Genomic DNA, 21,766 nt, shown 5'->3' with positions numbered 1-21,766 from the left:
CACTTACGACGTTTCCCCCGGTGATTTTCCACATGTTCCACTGCAGAACGGGAGAAGCCGAGAACTCCCAGAGGTTCTAAATATACCCTACCTCACCAGACACCGGCATGTTCATTAGCCGGTATCCATGGATACGAAGACATCACAGAGCTGCCTAACAAAGCGACAAGGCATTAGACTGGTGTGCCACTTGAAGATGACCTCAGACGACAAAAATAAATACACAAATAAATTAGGACCAACTGTAGGCTATTAGTTGAGCGGGACGTCTACACCTACTCCCTCTACCGCCAGGACTGGTCTTGTCTGGGGTGTGTCATCTTGTCTAATGGTCCAAAAAAAAAGGAAAAAAAAACTGAGTGCACTGATACGTGTAGCCACACAGAATGTGTTCTTTCCCACAGGTAATATACAGTGACAAAAAACCGCAGGAATATTTTTAATATAACACATAAGAATCCAAAAATAATTGTAAGTGGACCTTAAAATAATGGAAATGGGAAATGAGCTTCGGATGGCTGCTCTAAGCGGTCTTCAATATACAAATACAAACAAATCTGCTCCATGTACATTTATCTTACATTACTCTCACTCACATGATATATCTGTTTAGTAGTGTCAAACACAGGACAGCATCCAAGCATAAAACCACATCAGAGCTGAAATAACAAAACTATAAATGGGGTGTGTGTGTGTGCATGTGTGTGTGTGAGTTTGTATATATATCCAGTTATTCGAGTTTGCTTAAAAAACACTGATTGTATTGGGAAAATTTCAGGCAGAAGCACCTCATTTTCGCCATATGGGCTTAGCCAGCCCACACCTCCTTCCTTTGTACCCCTTTCCATAGTTTTTGGCATAGAGTTCTATGATTTAAAGCAGGCAGAGCAGGTGCTGTTTCTCGCAGAATTCAGCTGTGGCGAAATCGTGTCTGGAACTTCTGACTGGAGGATGTCATTCTCGTTGGCTATAACATGTTTCACCAGGCAGTTGGCCGCTTCATCAATGTTGATGTTCTCCTAGGGAGAGAGAGAGAGAGAGGGGGAGGGATAATTAAATTACAAGTGACTTCCATTATGAAAGATAAAGACAAAGCCTATGTCTGACCATAATAACTAATAGCTGACATCTTCAGGAAAAAAAGGATAAGCGTAAAAATGTAAAAAATAACACACATTTGCAAGTGACAGTGGATTGCTCTTGGGGACAGCTGAGGGTGAGGCGTCCATCAAAATGACACTTCCCTCAGCAGCTGTCTCACAGACAAACAGCTTTGGAGAGGCCCTGGAAGGACAACGTTAAAAACGGTAATGGAAGGTGTCAGGGGGTGAGCCAGCCACCCAGAAAGTGGTCCGGCAGGTGATCAGACGCCTCAGAACCCAATGACACGGAGCGCCACGTTGGTGGGCGACTTCTCCCCTGGAGACTCGTCACCACACAAACTGAAACGGCGCTACACAGATGGTGAATCCTGGTTGCTAAGAAACTGGACTGGAGTGTTCTTTTTAATATTGCTTGGTACATAAAACAATACATGTGAAAACTGAGGTGCATAAGTGCACTACATTCAGTTTGTATCGATTACATAGTCAAATCTCCAGTAAAAACACAAGAAATACACATTTCAGTTTTTTTTTTTTGTTTGCCATGGTTCCAGCAATGGAAGACATCTTTTACACCCCTCTGCTTTACAAAGAGAAGTCAAACATCCAGTGAACTCAGTCATTTTTTTCCTGCCTCTTGAGCATTTGGGAATAATTTAAGAATGCTATTGGTGTTTTTACATCGTTAAACATGAATGAGGAGACTTCATTTAATGAGGCTCCTCGCACATTTGGCCACCGATGCTTCCGTGGCAACTTTTCTGGCCGTGAGTGAGTAGTGGAATTAATGGCGGGATGAATATGCATGAGCCTCTTTATCAGAGTCTTGCACAGGAAATTGTAGGCTACTGCATATTTCTGCTCGCAAACTTGGCTTTTCGTACCTCTGGGATTCTGAATGTAACTTATTTTTTCTTTCCGTTTAGCCTCAGGACATCAGCAGGTGTGACAATGCAAAAGAAGAAATTAGATGGCTCAGAGAATCTGAGACAATGAATAAAGGAAAACCAGAGCAAATACCTCTGAATTTTAAATCAAAGGTCTTTTCCCCAGAAATGGAATTCACTCCATGAAATAATAATAATAATTATGATAATAATAATAACAATAATAATAGAATATCTTAAGCATCTTTTATTCCAGTATAATCAGTCAACATCCAATGCCCCAGAGGATTTAGAGGAAAATTTCTTGGGTAACAAGCACTCAGTCCTGCTTCAGTCCTCTGTAGGGCTACCCAATTTGCACAGCTGCCATACATCTTATTTTGCATATGTGCCACAATCTACAACCTATCTCTTCAGCTAAATCCACCACTGTATGATTATTATTGTTACTGTACTTCAGGAGATTTACCGCATCTTCCAAATGTTGTTTTTTTCTGTACACTACACAGTTACTGGGGGTACCCTCATAATTCCTTTCTTCCCAATATAACATACAAATCTGTCATAACAGAAAGCTGCATTATTGAGACAGTTCTATCCAAGCTATGAGCCCATCTAACGTCTTTCAGTATGTATGGTTTGCAGATTTTGGGTGGGATCGTTTTCTCTTTTTTTCACCAGAAAAGCAAAGACACGAAAAACTTTAATCTTGACTGGCAGGTATCTGTTTACAATTATCTCTCATTCTGACACATTCAAAGCTTTTCCACATAGCAAAAGAAGACTGCACAGGTAGATGAAGAAAAATTAATTAGCTCTACACTTCCATTTAGACTCTCTATACAGTATGTCACAGCTATGGGTTTTATCTTACCATTCACTGGTATCTGAGTGCAAGAAACTAACAACGTACAGTGTTGACTAACCTGATTGGTTCATGACCTCTGATCCTATTTGACACTCAGAATTTGGGGTGTCCATGTTACTCTGTATTTCTATGCCACCTCCCATAAACATTCTGAAAGAAAAGTGAAAGGTGTGAATGCACACATGGTTGTTTGGAATTGTCATTTTGTCTGTACTTCAGAGTATCCTCATTTAAGGCCAGTAAAATAATCGCACTTAAAATAATCCTCTGGGTATGATTTTTGCTACGACAGAGACTGACCACCATGTACACATGCATATGTCACTGGGGAGGGGTGTGTGTGTGTGTGTGTGTGTGTGTGTGTGTGTGTGTGTGTGTGTGTGCGTGTGTATGTGTTTGCAAGAGTAAGACAGCGAGAGATTCCTTTCTAAGAACAAGGTAATATCCTCTCCACACTGACCGCAATCTGACCTTTCTGTTGAGAGATCAAACAGCTCACCTTAAACTTATCTGTGAAATTCCTCCCATCTCTGAAAATCAATTTTCATTCACTGTGCAACATGGCAGAGATTACCCGCTGAGAGGTTCACTCAACAGTCTTCTGCTGTGACATATAACCTCTCCCTCTTAGGGTCTGGAAAGAGTCTTTAGACTAAACCTTGATCACATCTTTACCTACTCAAAGTCACCACCTTTGTGGTGTGTGTGTAGTGTGTATTCCCCTAAACACTTCTTAAACATTTACAGCCTGTCACTGCTAAAGTCCTGTAATGTTCAGCCAGTTTTTGATTTCCAAAATGGGGTCTAGGTTTTTGCTGATACAGAAGATGTAACTTGCCCATTCTGCCAAAGATTACCTTATAGCCTTGCAGTTTTTGTTGGTGATGCTGTAACAGCTGTGCCCTAGTTTATTTCTTGCTTTCTCATGCTTTCTCATGCATTTTGATATTTTCTCTATCTTTATTATTTTTTCTTTTTATGGCAAAAAATTGCACAACATGCCTACATACATTAATCCAAGCAGACCCTTTTTACATTTTAAATAAAATATACCCTGCTAGCTGCCCTTGATGATGTCAACAGGAATCACCTGTACAAATCACTAGCTACAAGCAACTGTCAGAGTGTCATAGTTTGAAATGTGCAAAATGCTGACCAAAATTAAACATTTCACAAAGCAAAAACAACGGACACGATTCACACTCAAGGGAAGATGCATCAGGGACCAGTCACACAGTGCATGTATACACTACATGCACCTTTCCTATCAAAGATACCAAAATATTACGGAAGGGATGATACACACAAGGTGTGTGTGAACACACACATGCCCAGCAGAACACCATTTCTAAATCGGGAACCTACAGAAATTGTATCTGTGGGGTTGGGTTATCATACATTACAGGAACTCCCCTGCCATTCTGTTCTGACGACTGAGACTTACAAAGTGACAGAGGGGACAGTGTGGATGTAGCAATTTTGTCGCTCATCAGAATTTCATGTTTATCTCTGAAGAGCATGATCCTCAATGAGCAACAATGTCTACAATTTCAAATGTCATCATTTTGAACAGATATGTAGAACTGGGCCATGATTTAAATCCCACTTCTACATTAACTCATTAACTAGCTACCTATCTGCTTACAAAGAAACAAGATGTTAATGTTTACTTCAATGACTAGGGGGCCGAATCAGACTTTTTTTTTTTTTTTTTTGCACGCCTCCCCCCCACACACATATACACATGATACATTTTCTCACAGTTTAAAACTGTGAGGGAACTGGTTGAAATACATGGACACTGAAAAATAGGATTATCCAGGTTATCCATGGTCTAAACTAATTTGGCCTAGTTAGTTGTTCAGACCGCTACCTATCTGGCTTAATAGGACAATTATGTCAGCTCTCATGACGCTGTGTGTTTTTTCCATTTGCAACAGTATTTATACAATGGTCCTGTTATGATTGTCATTATGAACCTATATTCAGTGTTAGCCAATTAATTACGAGTACACAGTTAGCTAGCTAGCTATGTAGCCATCATTTCATGTACATTTCAACTTTGTCTATAGTTAGTTGTGGTATGGTTGTCTCACGTATATATTTAATTATGAGGAATATACTCAAACATACATAAAAGGCATATAATTCACAGTTTGTATCATTCACTGCTCTGCACTTCCAGACAGAAATGAAATCAGATGCAGGCTTTAAGCTGTCTTTATTTATAACCAGACAAATATAAATCTACCCAAAACTAGTCACATTTGTAATTTCTCACAGAGCACAAGATTTCATTGGACAGTCTACATTAGGAAACAGACTACATTAGGAGAGCTTAATCAGCATTGACTGCTGTGGTATTTAGTCAATTGATATATCAGCTGTATATCAGACTATAGGGTGTCAATACACACATCTGTCATTTCAATAGCTGATCAGCTTCAGAACTATAATACTTTTAAGTTTAAATACCTTGCTTAGAAAATAATATATGATAATAATGATGTGTATAAAGGTGTAATCAACTCAGTGATGAAGCGGTAATAAAAACTATATTATATTTTAGCGCCTCACAGATATGTAAAATGATAGTGCATAATTCAATTACAGAACATCACGCATCAAATTCAGTAATGTAATAAATCACAAATTACATTCACAAGCATCCAAATAATTTATGCTGTAATTGATGCAACAGAGAAAATAAACACATTCAAGCTTTTTCCACTGTAACTACACAATTTTTGACATTTGATATTGTAAGTCTGCATATTCAAGTTTAAAGTGTGTGCCTTCAATAGAAACTGAAAATATCATACTCAAATGATTGATATTATTCACATTTTTCCACAGCAGCTTAATAAAATAATTTTACAGGAAAGTAAATGCCAGCATTTATTCTTTTGATGTAATTGAACATTATGGGTTCTATTATGTTATGATGCACAAATTAGTTTCAAATGGGTCACATGCGGCAATCCAAATGTTGCTTTCACTTAGTGGTCACCATGCTGGCTTTTGTTTTCTTCTGCCGCTAAAGTATACAAACTGAACTGAAATCCCTGCCGCTAACATTCTTTTTGTGTGGCACCATTAAGGAAAACATGCACATTCAGTTCCTTGCTGTTTTTTTTCTGAGGAAAGTGACACATATTTCCCTAATAAAAACACAACTGTAGATCCCTTACTCCATGCTGTATTCTGAGGTGGAACACTGAAGCAATGTTAACACAACAGAGAAAGGATGAAGAGATGAAGTGCCTATCAAAAAAGAGACAAAGACTAAAGTAGCAGGTATGAAACACTGGAAGCAATTCCCAAACTAAAGCCTCTCATTTTGAGTATCTGCCAGAGAAGAGAGATATTAAGAACAGTACATGCTTCAGAGAGAAACTGGCTGTCTCTACCCTTGCCATCTCTCTGCCAGTCTTCCTATAGTTGTGAGTCAAATTCTATTTTAATTTGGTGATGAGGGTCTATAGTTTAGGTGCCTTTATTTTCACTTCCATTATATTAAGTACATGTTTAACTGAAATATCATTAGCGTAGTGTAAAGCAGGGCTCATAACCAACATCTTGCCAATTTTCCTCCCTATTGGGGCACTGCAGTTGTACCCTTAGGCAAAATACTTAACCCCAAATTGCATCAGGAAACACCCAGGTGTCTAAATGGATGACACGTAAAACCTGCATCCTATGTAAGTTGCTCTCAATAAGAGAATCCGCTAAGCAACTACATGTAATGTAATGTAAAATGAAACCCCAAGATAAATAATTAGTTGGAGTTTCCAAGTGCTGTGATTAAGATTACAACAGCAATGTTCTTTCTAGGGTTCAAACCCATTTGATCAATAGTCCCTTGCCAGTCACAGAGCCTGCTGCTGTGCTTTGCTCACAGTGTTGCATGATAGCTCTGAAGCCATCAGACCAGAGTAACTTGTGCCATAGACATAAAGAATTACGACGTGGGGGGGCACACTTCCCCATCAGCTGTGCTTTAGGCTGAGCTGAGCCCAAAGGAAAGGAGTAAGGAAAAAATGGAGGTTTACCTTAGCTGAGGTCTCGAACCAGCCCACAAACCCATTCTCCTGGCAGAACTGGTCCATTTTGATGCCATTGTTCGTCAGTACATCTCTTCCTTGGTCACACTTGTTGGCCAGCAGCACAGCAGCGATGTTCTTGCCATTTGAAAGAGTCAATTTGGAGTCCAAGTCCTCCTTCCACTTTGTGACTGCTTCAAACGTTGATGGCCTGGTGACGTCAAAGACAATGAAGGCTCCCATAGCCTCTCTGTAATACACCCGGGTCATGTTCCCAAACCTCTCCTGACCTTCACCCATGGAAAATGCAACAACAACAACAACAAAATATTAACCAGCTATAACAGAACAATAAAGTTGTGCAATACAGGTGAGGTATTAATAGTATTTTGTGTTTTCTTGCATATTTTAATATCAACTTTCTACATATGAAAACACCTCACTGTTAAAGTTCAGTGAACTGACATCGCTCAATAATAAACAATTCAGCTGAAACGTATCTTCTAAAACAAATCTATTCAACTTATCAATTTATCAAGTGTGACTGAGATTATTTCTTCTTATTTTTCTTCACACTGGTTTACTATTGAGACTAAAGTTCATTGTGCATATTCCCCATCTCCTTTGTGAGATCATAGTAACTCATGTGCAATCGCTGCCTCTGTACTTAAAACCTAGCATCAGTTAGCAAAGCACCCTTCAGAGTAAATTAATCCGGGTCCTTTGGGGTTTCAGTCCTAGAGTTGTAGAACCAACACAGATCTGAGAACATATGGTCTAGCACTAGGGACAGGAGACCTCCAGGGCCAGGTTTGGGTAGTCCAGCTTTAGGCCAAAGTGGGCAACCTCTACATTCCATAGATCCCATGATCTCCCATAGGGGATTATTAGATGAGCACAGCCAAGTCATGTGCTGGCTCGTAATCTTTTTGAGTCTGACTTCTAACGTATTCTCGGCTCACAGTAGGTAAAGCTGTGGAAGAGTGTCTGAGGAAACAAAGGAGCAAAACTAGTACTACTAAACCCTAAAATAAGTGAAATTACAATACCTTGGTTTTCAGCACTACCTATGTCTTATTTTCACATTCAAAATGGCCAACATTGCATTTCATTACTCACAGCATAAAATTAAAAGCACATAAAACTAATTTCATCTGTCAAGGGAAACCCTCATGTCATATGACAAGCTACTATCCTGTAATACACTTGAGTACACAGTAAATCTCTTCATGAAACATGAACTGCACACACGTCATAATTGCAACCTGACGCATACAACAAATTTAAGGGAGGTTGGAATGCTGTCAAAGTGGTTTTCATCATCGGACATAGACCAAAATTAGTGTCACTAACCTCAAGATGTATTAGAGCATGATTTGTATGACTGATGTCCGATTTCACACTCTGACAGTCATATCGGCCTCATTAGGCAAATGAGAAAGGTTTGCATGTGTAATCACAGAGAGGAACGACTCGTTAGATGGAAGGATAAGCGCGTGTGGAATGTGCCAGTGCAACACATTTCCCATCAATGCCTCCTTTCAGAACACAGAACCCAGGCCTTTGCAAATGTGACTGCCAATGTTCTAACCACAAATCTGCATTCTGCTTCACTGTCTCTCTGGATAAATATAATTACAGTCTCCAGAGTACCATACCCACACCTGGTGTTGTGTCCATCTTCTTGACCTGCTGTAAACAGATGCCTAAGTGTGTGACAGCACTCAAGTTGACCTTTGAGAAGTGTGCATTAGCCTGGTGTTGTTTTCTGTGGCTGGTTCAGGGTCAGCTTTAGGACACTGTAGCCAAAGGAGTAACTATACTTCCTTGAAGGGAAGATGCCACAGTGTGCGTATCAACAGAGTATGCACATTGTGTCTGAACACTTAGAACTCACAGGACCTCAGGTAGAGGACTTTAGGTGACGATCACTCTTCCATGAAAAGACTCTTCCACTGGCAAGTACATTACATTATCTGACTCCCTACAAACTGTCCTCATCCAGTACAAACACCATTGTATCACCCACTTATACAACAGGACCTTTGCTCAAGCAATTCAGGTTATGTACTGTGCTCAAGGATCAAAGCCAACCCATGATTCATACTTGCAAAGTTATGGTCTGGCTCTGTAGCCAATACATGACCCTATGTCTTAATACAGAAGAGACTTATGGGTCCAGACATCACTAAGTAATGGGCTCTAGTCTGGAGTAATGGTTAAAGTCTTAAAAGTAAAAAGGCTAAAATAATGGTCGTCTTCCATCCCGAAGGATGTGCATTCTAATCCTGTTGTCCCATTCCAAGACTTCAAGCATTAAGCAATTCTCATAATCGTATTCTCTAAAGCAAGCATCAGGCAGTTTTTGGTTAGTCAGGTGAATGCATTTCTTCAAAGGATCTTTTCTGTTTTTATTTACAATGACTTTTCTGTTATTGCTTCGAAATCTCGCTCACATGAGGCAGACACACATGACTTATACATACCGCAGCGCAGGGCGGGGAGTCGGCCCCGGAGCGATAGATTACGCTGCCACTGCTGATCTGGGAGTCTGCCAACTTTTTAACTCTCACGTGAGAGAACCTTTAAAGTAGCATTCTCACTTCAACATTTTAATAACTCCTTGTTCGTTCCAGTTTAAATTCAACCAATTTAAAACGGCGCAGTGCCCAAGATTACCATGTTTATTTGACAAGTCTAAATCAACTGATACTAATGTCGTACAAAACACTGGTTACAATCATAACTGTCAATCCGTGTTCGATGATGTTTTAAATTACTAGGTCTGTTCAATGATGAGAATAAGAACCTCGTTTCCACCGACTCACAAACTGCAAATGACAGTCGGGGGGTGATTGTTTATTTTTTCTTCGCCCCAGGTTATTATTTAAATTCCTTGAACTTCCAAATGGGACTTCGCCATTCATAGCCTACGTACTCACAATAATCATTGGCTCTGCCTTTCATTGAGAAAGGTACAGCAGGACATTACACAATTCTAAGTGAAATCAAATCAAGTTTTTACAAATGAACCGCAAAAGTGTTAGATGGTGACAAGGCTATTAAGGGGTTAATTTGCGCAGGTTTCCCTATCCCTATCTATCTGTGTAAGAATGTTGTAAGGTTTTAATTTTTGTTTCACGCGTCACAGGAAAATTGAAAATACTTGCAATGACATAAAAAACAAGCAAATTGAATCAGAACATATCTACATGAGTTTTTGAAGATATTAGGGACGTCAATACGGTAAATTAAATATGCACTTTCTAAGGTACCTACTTTAAATGAATACAGCCAATGTTGCTAATGAACTGGGGGAAGAACGGGCCAGCCAACTAGTTTAATTGAGGGGACATTAAACTAACTGCCCTTTTAACGGCGAGCATTAAGTCTACATTTACATTTGAGTGTGCTCAGCATAGCGGGGCAGGTTCAGTCCTACCTGCAATATCCCATAGCTGAAGCCGGATAGTTTCTGTATCCCAATTTAAAACTTTCAACGCGAAGTCTACTCCGATAGTCGCTCTGTAGTTCGGAGAGAAGTTTTGGTGTACATATCGTTTGATGATACTTGTTTTGCCCACGCCCAAGTCCCCGATTACTAAGATTTTGTATAGATGTTCTTTTTGGTTGTTCTGCATGGTGGATGTTGACGGCTGGTGCTGATCATGCCCCGTGTAATCCTTACTGTTGGTGTAGGGTGGAGAAGGAGCGGAGCTCTTTAAAATCAAGAAGGAACGCCCAGAGCGCTCTATGACAAGGCGCTGCTCGAACTTGTGACTCACTACTGAACTCCAAGGACGAGAAAATGCGAGATCCCAGTTCAAGCGGAATTTTGTTTCAACTCCAGATTTCAAGCCCTGCTTATAATTTTACAGTTCGCAGTATTATACGGAGAAAGGGCGAACTCAAATTGCCGTCCCACTAGGCGGTGAGATTTCATCCATGTTTCAGAAACACTAAACGTCGCTGGTCCCCTGGGTAGGACAGGGTAATTTGGACCAATCCAACTTGTTCAAAGTTAGATTTCTGTACCAGACAGTTAAAGTCATTCAAAAAGATGCATTCATTACATTAATGCATCATTACAAAAAATGCAATAGCAATGTTAAGGGCACTCATGATTGAGAAAACGTTCAGTGCGTCCCAGATACCAAAAACTTTCATTTTATTGCATTTAAATGCAACCCCGGTATGTGAACATAAAATTGGCAGTATATAGTCATCACCTCAGAGTGGTACATGCTTTCCACTGCAGAGGCCCAGGTAGTCCGGCGTTTTGTGTAGTTTGAATGCAGTATAATGACTTATTGGACATTGAAGAATTGTCAATTTGCCATTTAAGAAAATCAAATGCTGGCAAGAAATGACTGACCACAAATGAATCTGTAAACATGACTCAAATAACCACAGATTCTTTTAAAAGCACTTTTATTTCTTAAAAATGTAAAAATCACAGAAGAAAAAGTGCAGTTTGAGTCCCCCCTCCCCCCACACAATGTATAACACTCTAAAACCTTAAGTGCAAGGATTTCTATAAAATTACATCAAACAAGCAAAACTATTTTATGCTAATCAAGACACACCAACAAACAGACATTTTCCCTTTACAAATGCATGACAGAAAACTCTTCCCTAGCAATTGCTGCTTCCACATGAGTTTCCCTTTGTGTGGCAAAAGGAAAGGGGCAAATGGTGCTTGATTCGAGTCAAACCTGTGGTGTCCTGAGGTTTTCAACAAAATGAAGCAACTGATGAGGTAAATCTGATCAAACCGAGTGGATAATTCCCTATAGAAAACCAACAGAAAAACCCAAACCTTCCATGTAGTATATGGTGTTTAAAATTCTGTTGATCAGTTGTCTTCCTCAAAAGTCTGCTGCACTGAAAGGTACCATACGTACTATCGACAAAAATCAATTTTCAAATAAGCCTCCCTGTGTAGTTTGGTACATGCGGTTTCCTGATTTAAATGGCACAGGGGGACAGCACAAATCTATTCATTTAAAAAATTCAAAGACATTTTTAATTCCCTTTAAAACATCTTGCAGTTGAGATTTAAAATTATTCAGCATTATTCAGTGATTGCAGTGGGTTGGACTGGCACACCTCCTCTGGGACCTACAGCTTTGGGATAGGCATGGCCGCCACAGCGATGCTTTCGATGCTGCACTCGTCGGAACCCCTGCGGATGCGGAAGTACCCGCCCTCACCCCACCCGGTGCCCCAGCTGTTCTTCACGATCCAGTACTTCTGCCCGGTCATGTGGCACTTCCCATAGCCCACCAGCAGCACCGCATGATTGGTCAGCTCAAAGGGATTGAACTCATCTGTAAGACCCGTGTGGTGATAGATGCCCTCCTTGTAGTGCATGAAGTCGGGGTAGACCTCAAAGGCCACGCCCATGGGGCCGTCCCTCACCAGCTCCGCCATCATGGCGGCCTCATTGCACGCGCCGTAGAACCCGCCCACGTAGTGGTACTCGGAGGTGTAGTAACGCAGGCACTCTGGCTTCAGGGTACAGGGCGAATCAAACCCAATATAGGGGAAGCAGCTCTCTTCAACAACGCCGAAGTCCTGGATGTATTTGCCAATAAGGTATGGGAAGCCACCATCACAACCTGTTAGGGGTGAGGCAGGGACCATTAAACAAATCAGACACAGAATTACTAGGTCCTGTTCACAGCACTCAACTGCCCTAGATTCAAATTAGTTCTCAGAACTGTTACTTTGGACTAGGGCTATATTACACACACACACACACACACACACTTCAATAAATAATGCGATAAATAATTCGATTAATCACCCAGCCCTACTTTGGACAACTGACTATACCTTCAACCACAGTTAAGTCCACTACTGTTCAGTGGGATCTTACAGAAGTCTACAAAACATGTACTCATTCATCGAGAAATGCAGGAGTTACTCATTCTGTCAAGGACCATCTTGCTTTTCAGGTGCAATGCTAGCAGATCAGTACAGAGTTTCAAAAATAAAAACTGATGCTTAGTAAGCCTTGAGGCTCTCTCCAATGTAAACAGTATGGACTACATACCAAAAGAGATGCAATAATTAGTTACACAGGGCAGATATTTGGATATTGCCAGCTGAGAGAAGAGCTGTATAAGCTCATGTATGAGCACTATGATCCTCTCTGCATTTAACAAAATGTACACAGCTGCTCATTTGCTGAATTGCTCCAGTTACTCAAGGGTACCACAATCCCCAAGTTAGGATCTGAACCTGCAACATTACGTTAGAATCCAGCTGCAGAACTGACCCTTACACCTTGACCCAATGCCATAAAATCTAGAAACCACCCCCCCCCCCAAATTACAGAATGCCAATACTCATAATCTGTTCCATTCAACAGCCATTTCCTCCCCACTAGAGAGATGGAAAACCTGACTGCAGATTGAGGCCACCTGAAGGCAGAACTCCTCAACTGAGAAACAAATGAAATGCTGGGGAAATCATCCTCTTCACCACATTAATGAAATGACAGCTTTGTCCAAGTCTCATTGGCTTCTGCTGACGAGACCCAGTTATAGAGTTCATAAATTAAACAAAAGTACTTTCAATACGGGGGGGGGGGGGGGGGGGAGAGAGAAAGCGATTAACCCCAAACTGAGGTACAAATTCGTACAGGTTTGCAGGTCCATTACCACTTACCATTCAGAGCTCCTAATGGATGTCAAGGGATGCAATTATGTGAGAGAGTTGGGGGGGGAGTGTATTCAGTCAAATGGAGCAACCAGTTATTAACCCTGAAGTGTCAGCAACACAGCAGTAAATGGTGAAAACCTGCCCCACTGTTAACACTCCACTGAATTTCTCTGTGACCCAGGGCTCAATGTCACCGTTAACTGAGTTTAAGCGGGCAACATTCAGTTTCCAGTCAAGACAGACAGGACACCAGATCTGGAGCTGTCTGCGGTTCAGAGGCTTTACAGGGAAGCGGATGTACCTTGGGAGTACTGGGAGCAGGACACCACCTGCTGCGGGCTGAAGACGGGCTGCTGGGTGTTGTTGGTCCGGATGCGGATTCGAGCCTCCATCATTCCCATAGAGGCAAAGGAGTAGCAGCTGCCACAAGAGGCTGGCCACAAAGGAGGAAATGAGTCATTACCATCAAGTGCTTCAACCCCACATGATCACCAAGTTCTGGTTTTTCCCCTCCCCTTGTAAGACGGCTTCCAGATAAGGAATATTTCCACTTCGAGCAGCACGTGTACAGTTTGAACAATCTGGAAAATAGGCTTTGATTTGAAATAGGCTACTGATGGACATTCAAATATTAATCCTGATGCTTTGATACTTTATTTTCTCTGCTATACTATGATTTGTTGTTTTGGTGTGACCACTAAGAAATGCACATGCATAATCTTAAACAGGAGTTAGAAAGACACCATTAATCACCTTACCAACACTATCCAATAGCCTATAATAGCACAATACAACAAACCTATCCACCATTACTTTCATACCCTGTTAACGGTTGATTTCACTTTGCAGTAACAGATGAAAGCCATTTAGAGGGGGGTAAAATGCATTATTATACAAACATGATTACATGAAATACTGGCCTTGATTATGTGTTTGCAGGAGGTAAAGGGGTGTTAGAGATTCCTCTGACATGCAAGTGCAATGCCAACAGATGTAACAAGGAATACAGAAAGGACGTCACCCAGAATGACCAAGCAATCTGGTGAAGGAATATCTGAATGTCTTAATTTATGATCAATACTCCAACACGTTGCTTTTAAGGGGCAGAGAGAGAACTGACTGTTTTGCACATTTCTTTCACTTTGAAACACCTCATGGAAGCCCTGTCCTCCCCTTAAGTGTTAATCAAGGACATAAAGGATATGTGTGAAGAGCAACTTTCAAGAAATGGCCTCCATTAAGGCCTCATTAAGACACACTCTACTTGCTGCAGAAACCTCATCCCTCAAACTGAGGAAGCAGCATGGCCAACACTGCTGTTGCCATGCCTCCAGACATGTACAGGGGGCCAAGGGCCAAAACACTTCACTGCTAAGGACCAGGCTTGCACACACAGTTCTCAAGTGCTTCATTCCAAACTGCCATCTCGCCCCCTTCAACAATGTGCACAGTGTCAGATTCGTTCCTAGTAAAAGTGTGTAGTGAAGCAAGCCCTTTGGAACACAGCCCAAGAGAAAATAGCACAGACTCGTCCCTGCCAAAAACCACAGCGTGCCTCCATAAGGAACTGGCAAAGTGAAGCACTGGCGAAGCCACCCCGTGCCAACTATGAGAAGCTAAAACCCCCTCTACTGGCGGGATTCAATCACTGCATTAGGGCCAAACACTGCCCATAACTCCTCAGTCCTGTTCTCAGAATGAGCCACCTGCAACCGGGAGAACAGCAGAATCTCTCGTTTATTCGGTGCTGCCTGAACTCGCCTATTCAAACGTCAATTTGGTTCTCAGAACTGCTTCTAGCACCCATCATTGGATCACTCAAGCCCTCCTGAGTTACCCCTCCTGATCCCCTTTCACTGGCTACTAGTAGTAATAGCATGCATTAGTTTCAAAATGCTGGCATCTTTTGACACCTCTCCTTTGTAGTGGCACTTTCTTCTAACAGACTAAAGATGCGCCTGTTCAGGCTGTCTCAACTTTTATCTGAGCTTCCCTTATGTGTGTGGTTTTACTGTAGGGCACATTGTATTGCACCTTTGCATTGAAGCATGCATACAATAGTTATCACAGTTCCATGTAAGGATCCAATATATCTTCAAACATGGTCAGTTGTGTTCTGTATACACATCCTCTCAAGCAACACAAGACCTTGTCACTGTCAACAGCATCTGCTAAACGACAGTCACTGCAACTGAAGCATATGACTATGGTGCCCTGTCAAAAGGTAGTGTTTGTTATGCCAAATGCTGAGAAATAAAAGCAGCATTTTTTGCAGTTTCTCTCATATAAAACAGTACAGCAGCTGTGGTACTACTTTCTGTGAATAGTGCTATGCGGTATGCCTGTTACTAAAGGATAACTGGCATGGTGTGAATACTACAACTGTTTGCTTCTTTCAGTGTCTTTCAGCTTGACACCAATTTTGGGTTCTGGTTGTTCTAGAAAATCATGTATGCCAAAGAAATTAAAATCCAAAACAAACACACACATCAAATCTTTTTCTGGCCACTTAAAAAAGGTACCAGCCACTAAGATGAGACCAAAGTAGGTAATTTGGGCATATTCCCTCCTACCTTTTTAAATAGTAAGGAGTAGACAGAAGGCTATTAGATGAATGACATGTTTCAACACAGCTCCATGCAGTAAACCAGATAAAACTCCTCCCAAGGTGCAACAGTATGGAATGTGAGGCTCAGGTCAGTGAATCAATTCAACTGGTATTTGCAGCAACAAGCACAACCCTTACAATCAGACACCTTAAAACTTTAACAGAAGCTGACAAGATCCTGCTCTTACCATGGCTAAAGTATATATAAAGCACACATAGTAAGTCTTTCTGTACATTCATTTAGCTTCAAATCACAGATGTAGTTAAGTTAGTGGCTCATTCTACAGGTAGACTTCTAGCTTTGGTGCAAAAGCCCATGCTTGGGGGCAGCAAACAGGCAGAGCAGAGATGAATCCTGCAACACTCAACCCAGCTCATCTAACTACACAGCAATTCAAAATTTAACACTTTTCCCTGACAGCTGCAGCCTCATGAAGACAGCTTTAAATAACATGGATTGGGAAAGACTCAGACAGACATACTGTGAATAGGCAATTTAATTGTACCCGTCTTAGACCACAGTTCAGCTGTAAAACACTGCCGGTCTTCCCCACAATGTCAGTGATCAATTTATCCCCCGTCAGACAGAATATCACAGTGACCTTTATCAACAGAGACTGTTCAATCTCAAAGGATTTTCAGCATTTGAAGGCTGTAAACACATTGTGCACAGGCCATTTAGGTAATGTCGCAGGTGTGGTATACAGCCCTTAGCCCAGACACAGCATAAACCAGTAACATTCACCTTTAATAGCTCCAAGGTGAATTTAAGCGCCCCTTCCCCAAAGGACCCAGGTCCCTGAATGCGATCTAACAAACTGTCTGCAGGAGGTGACATCACTTTCTACAACACTCGTTATGCCAATCTGTCACATTTGCAAATCCAAGACTACCAAGTGTGGTCTAGCAACACTTCCATCAGCATTTCCTGAACTGTAATTTTCAACATGGAAGCTACTTAGGCACTTCTGACACACACAACTGATTCATGCAAGTTCCCTCGTGTTGATTAAAAGACCTTATGATGACGAATTCTCAGCTGCCCAACCAAAAAGCCCCTAGCACCCTTGTTCCACAAAAAGGATAAAGTTGCCCGTCGATGCAGTTGGTTTATCAATAAGCGTAAGTTGTTGACCACATATCTAGACTTGTGACTTTGAAATAGGTAAGAAGCATTCTGAAATGCACTGGGAATGAATGCCAGCGTGAATCACCTCACTCTGACATGGGATTAGAAACTTGATATGGAGCCACTGCATGTTTAAGCTAGAAATGTATGGTTTAATTCAAATTTCATACAAATAAAATTCTATTTTCTTTTTAATACGTATGTAAGAGGCAAACAAGTTACTTTGGAATGATTATACTGAAGAGGAATACGTAGTACATGCGATTCCTGTTGCATAAAAGGACAAGATAACCTTTCTGGAATCTGTGACTGTACCTTGGTTGCGGACAGGGCTGACATAGTTGACGCCATTGACATTTCTCCAGTCCCAGTGCTCAGGCAAGCCTGCAGCCAGCTTGGCTGCCTCAGCTGTCACAGGGGCAGGCTTCACACGCCTATGGGAGACAAAGGACCAGTTATTTGCAATTTAAAAACGCCCTTGTACAAAGATTTTTTTTCAGTGCAGATTAACATTTACTTCAAAAGGGGAAGAACAGGGCATCATTTTAAAACCCCTGAACAAACACCAGTTTTCAAAAGACACATATTTGCTATATAAAAAAAGAAATCATCGCCATGATATAGTAGGACCCCCTCGAATTAAGGTCTCTCATGCAGTATCAGCCCCCGTGCTCTCCATTCTTTTGGCTGTAACATTTCAGAACGCATACAAAGGCTCTGCCGGTTCACAAAGAGATGTTTCAAAATATGCAGACCTAGGCAGATGCAGAGATTCTTCTCATTAAAATCAGCTCTTTCACCTTGGAATGCGAGAGTCCCGGCCACCAGCTCTGCGGATCAGCTCCTCAATGGTGAAGCCTTCATGCTCGCTGTAGGCTGTGGCCTTCCAGGACTTCTGAACAGTGTTGATCGCACGCACAAAGTCATGGTTGTGTTTGTAGGGGCGCTGAAAGAGCCTGCCAATCAGATAAGCAGTACAAAAACGCCATTATCAGTATATATACAAAATGTCACACAGTTTGTAACCAGGAAGTCACCACTGGCAAGGAAACTTAAAAGAGGATCTCCAAAATACTACATTTTATGCATTGTGACATGGTTTAATTGGGACACAAAAATACAAATGCAAATATCCATGAGCTGCAATGACCATGTGAGGGAGATCATGCAATAAAGCCAAGACTGGAACTCACAAACTTTGTTTGAAGTCTGGATGGTTGCTGGGGGAGGTTCTCCGGGGAACTGCAGTCACCCTCTTCCCAATGAAGCAGGCCCAGTTGTGCCCAAGAACATCATGGACCCATCCTGGAAGCGTCTGGTCACAGTAGCTGGTCACCTCAGACTCCTCCTGTTTGTACTGCATTGGGATGAAGCAAAATACTGCCAGTCAAAAAACGTTTATTTGGGACGGTGAGGACGCTATAGGAAGCAATCAGGGTATTTGGGTCACAAGACTGATGATCACTTGGTAACATTTAATGTGTCATTCCTTGAACGGATGTTTGCTTAGTCACATAACCATTAACGCCTGGCGTGAAAATGTTAAAATTACTTATTTGATGTTGTGATAAGCGTTTATTGTGGTTGGTAAGATTCCCTTAAAGTTTTATTATGATAATTTTGACAAACGCATATAAGCGGAGCTCCAAATAGGCAAGAAGCTTGCAGATTGCAATGCCGACCAGAGTGTCACACGGACAGGAACGTGAAGATGTCTACGCTGAAACTGAAACGGTGGCGCCAATGTCACCAACCTTGAAAAATCCGAACCACTTGTAATCCGACAAGACAACTTCGAAGCCTTGATTGTAGATAAGAGTGAAGAACCCCGTGTTCCCCAGGTCGTCCGAGGCCACGGATAGCTTTTCAAGATGAACTGTCACAGTTTTCACAGTGGGGCCTGTAGCAAACCCGACAGACATTGCAGAAATTAACAAGCAACCTCGGGTTTTAAAAAGTTTACCATATGCAAAACAAACACCTAGTTAACAGATTAATGTATGCATGGGCCTTACGACCAAACATTCTTCTGTGATAGAATCTAAATGACACACAGACTGATCAATATTCTGGGGATGGGGAATAAGCTAACGTCAGCTGTTTAAGACAAAACAGAAACTTCCATAACAGCTAGGAAGCTAACACAGCTAGCGAACTACTTACCCATCGTAGTGCAGTTTATGTCGCGATCTTTTCCGCCTTCGGACACCTGGAAAATCCAGGTGCCAACCAAATCCTCATATGTGCAGTTGGCAGGGGTATCGCAGAATGATCTTTCGATTCTGAACAGAAATATGCACAACCACACCAATGTCCCCTTCATCTTGACTACCACAATACTGCACAGTCAGTGCAAAAGACCGAAACCCCACGGAGTATTGATTAGAGATGCGATCTTTTCTGGAGAAACAATGCGAATATATCCTGCTAGCTACATGTATTATCAGAGACAAAAGAGGAAATGGTTGGAGTAACCTTATAACGGAAACTTATATTTATTTGTAATGTCCTCCACGGTTAAGCAACCGCACCGAAGTTCCCCTCTGTCATATGACTTGCGGCAGTTCTCACGTGATTCGTCTTTAAAAAGGAAGAATCAGGTGGCGCCGCTTTAATGAAATGATTAAGCAAAACCAATAAGCTTTAGATAATTAGAATGCATTGGGTTAAATGTTATTTAATCCATCTGGTTAACAATTTAGCGGACAGCACGTAAATGTAATCACTCAGCGGAATTCTCATTTTGTACAGTCTGGGTTTAGCTGGTCAGTTTGCGTGTAGCCTTGTAAGGCAGCTTCGCATACTTCTACAAAATGGAACGGACGCCTGTGCAAATATTAAGTGATTGTTTATACAATGTGTTCTGGGGTCTTATAACAGCTATCAGTTACATTAGTTAGTAGTTTATGCCCCTGAGTTCACATTACTGTGTTATCTTAAATACTGTACTGTTATTGATACCTAGTTTGATGTCAGCATTATGGAAAGAGATTAACTTGATAATTTTTTTCATGATGTGTTTATGAAAGCGAATGCTTTCATTGCTCGAAGAGAAGGCAGTCATTATAGGCGCGATCTGGTAAACTGTCTTTTGCTGCGGTGACTTCCAGAGGTCAAGTGCTGAATATGTTGAGTCAGAAGTGTGAAGTCATCTGAATTTTCCGACAAGCGTGTCTTTGCAAAAGTGACGAATAACTACACGACACCATACTTAAAAGCAATTATAAAATGGATTAAAAACCTTAGCATTCACGTACGCCTACGCACGTCACACATGCGTAGTCTTTATGTTGCTTTTACATTCACTCTAATTGTCTAAAAAAAAAAAATAGTGTTACTCCATGCAGCACCTATCGTTGATTGTCATTCCAGGACATGTTAGAATACTTTGAGCTTTGTCCCAGCCCCCAGCTTTGTTTGAAACCCTAGGTCGTTCAAGGTGATATTTAGTGCTACTTGTTTCACTCTATGTTGAAACCACTCTTTTGACAATCAGTTAAACCCGGTTGTTTGTCAATTGCTAAATATAACGGAAATGCTGTTGTCCTGAGTGACCAGCAATGGAATGCAGTCTAAAAAAGAGAAAAAAAATGTTTGCTCTCAATTGGCATTGGACAATAAAAGCTCAGCAGTGTATTTTCTCAAAATGACAGCTCTCCATTGTTGACGCCCAGACTTTTAAGAACCACATTTATACCATTTCAAAGGCTGGAGGTAAAATTGGATTTCAAAGACGAGTCTGGGGACAAAGACTGCAATTACCAAAGCAACACAGGGAACATGACTCATCACCCCCAACAGACTATAATCAATGCACTGAATGAGAGTAATGAGGAATTACTCATGTTATTTTTATTGCTGTCCTAAACCTCTCTGGTGTGTATTGCTTTTTGACTAAGTGAACCTGAAAAAAATGGAAGAACATAGCAACACGTTGTCTGTTCTGCAAAAGCTGTGGGCAGAGGTGAAGTTTCTCAGGATGCCAAGGTGATTTCCTTCTCTTTTTTTTCTTGCAGGATGGTTTAAGCATACACATTTGTGGTTCTCCATTTCACCCAAAAGGAAATAAGACTCCTAAGTGTTTATTTTACCCCAGCTCAACTGACGGCAGACTCCTGACTTCCTGATAGCATACTTTCACTTTAGTGATCTAAGTGCCTGTGTGTGTGCAACAAAGCTGAGTTTAACTGGTTGGGTTCTCTGTGAATATTGTTGAACAGCATGCCCTTGTTTCATAAGCATAGTTCACTCTTTACTCAGCTCACCGAGCTCACTAACTAACAGAGATATAAAAAAAAAATAAATAAACATATCAGTAACATTTTTTACCAAAAAGACAGATACAGGGAACCAATAGAGAGAATAGAGCAACTGTAAAGCCAGAAGGGGAAAATGAATGCAAAGAAAGGATTCAGGCCTTCATTGTTTCAGTCCTATTCTTCAGTATAAATGAGGCACC

The 21,766-nt window shown here is 41.2% G+C and overlaps 2 protein-coding genes across 2 annotated transcripts; both read right to left on the bottom strand.

Moving 5' to 3' along the window:
- Window positions 1–866: 866 nt before the first annotated feature.
- On the bottom strand, window positions 867–10,844 carry rab38a (RAB38a, member RAS oncogene family). Its single transcript, XM_036537306.1, has 4 exons — window positions 10,827–10,844; window positions 10,344–10,557; window positions 6,911–7,191; window positions 867–1,019 (listed from the first exon to the last, which is right to left on the bottom strand). The coding sequence occupies exons 1-4, from the start codon at window positions 10,842–10,844 to the stop codon at window positions 867–869; spliced, it is 666 nt and encodes a 221-aa protein (XP_036393199.1).
- A 541-nt stretch (window positions 10,845–11,385) lies between these two features.
- ctsc (cathepsin C) lies at window positions 11,386–19,843 on the bottom strand. Its single transcript, XM_036537305.1, has 7 exons — window positions 19,471–19,843; window positions 19,062–19,207; window positions 18,501–18,664; window positions 18,108–18,263; window positions 17,623–17,741; window positions 13,872–14,003; window positions 11,386–12,522 (listed from the first exon to the last, which is right to left on the bottom strand). Exons 1-7 carry the CDS (start codon window positions 19,628–19,630, stop codon window positions 12,023–12,025), a joined length of 1,377 nt encoding a protein of 458 aa, XP_036393198.1. The 5' UTR covers window positions 19,631–19,843; the 3' UTR covers window positions 11,386–12,022.
- Window positions 19,844–21,766: the final 1,923 nt, after the last annotated feature.

Source organism: Megalops cyprinoides, chromosome 9 (genome assembly GCF_013368585.1).
Source record: "Megalops cyprinoides isolate fMegCyp1 chromosome 9, fMegCyp1.pri, whole genome shotgun sequence".
Classification (NCBI taxonomy): Eukaryota; Metazoa; Chordata; class Actinopteri; order Elopiformes; family Megalopidae; genus Megalops; species Megalops cyprinoides.
This window is presented reverse-complemented; position numbering and strand designations above follow the sequence as displayed.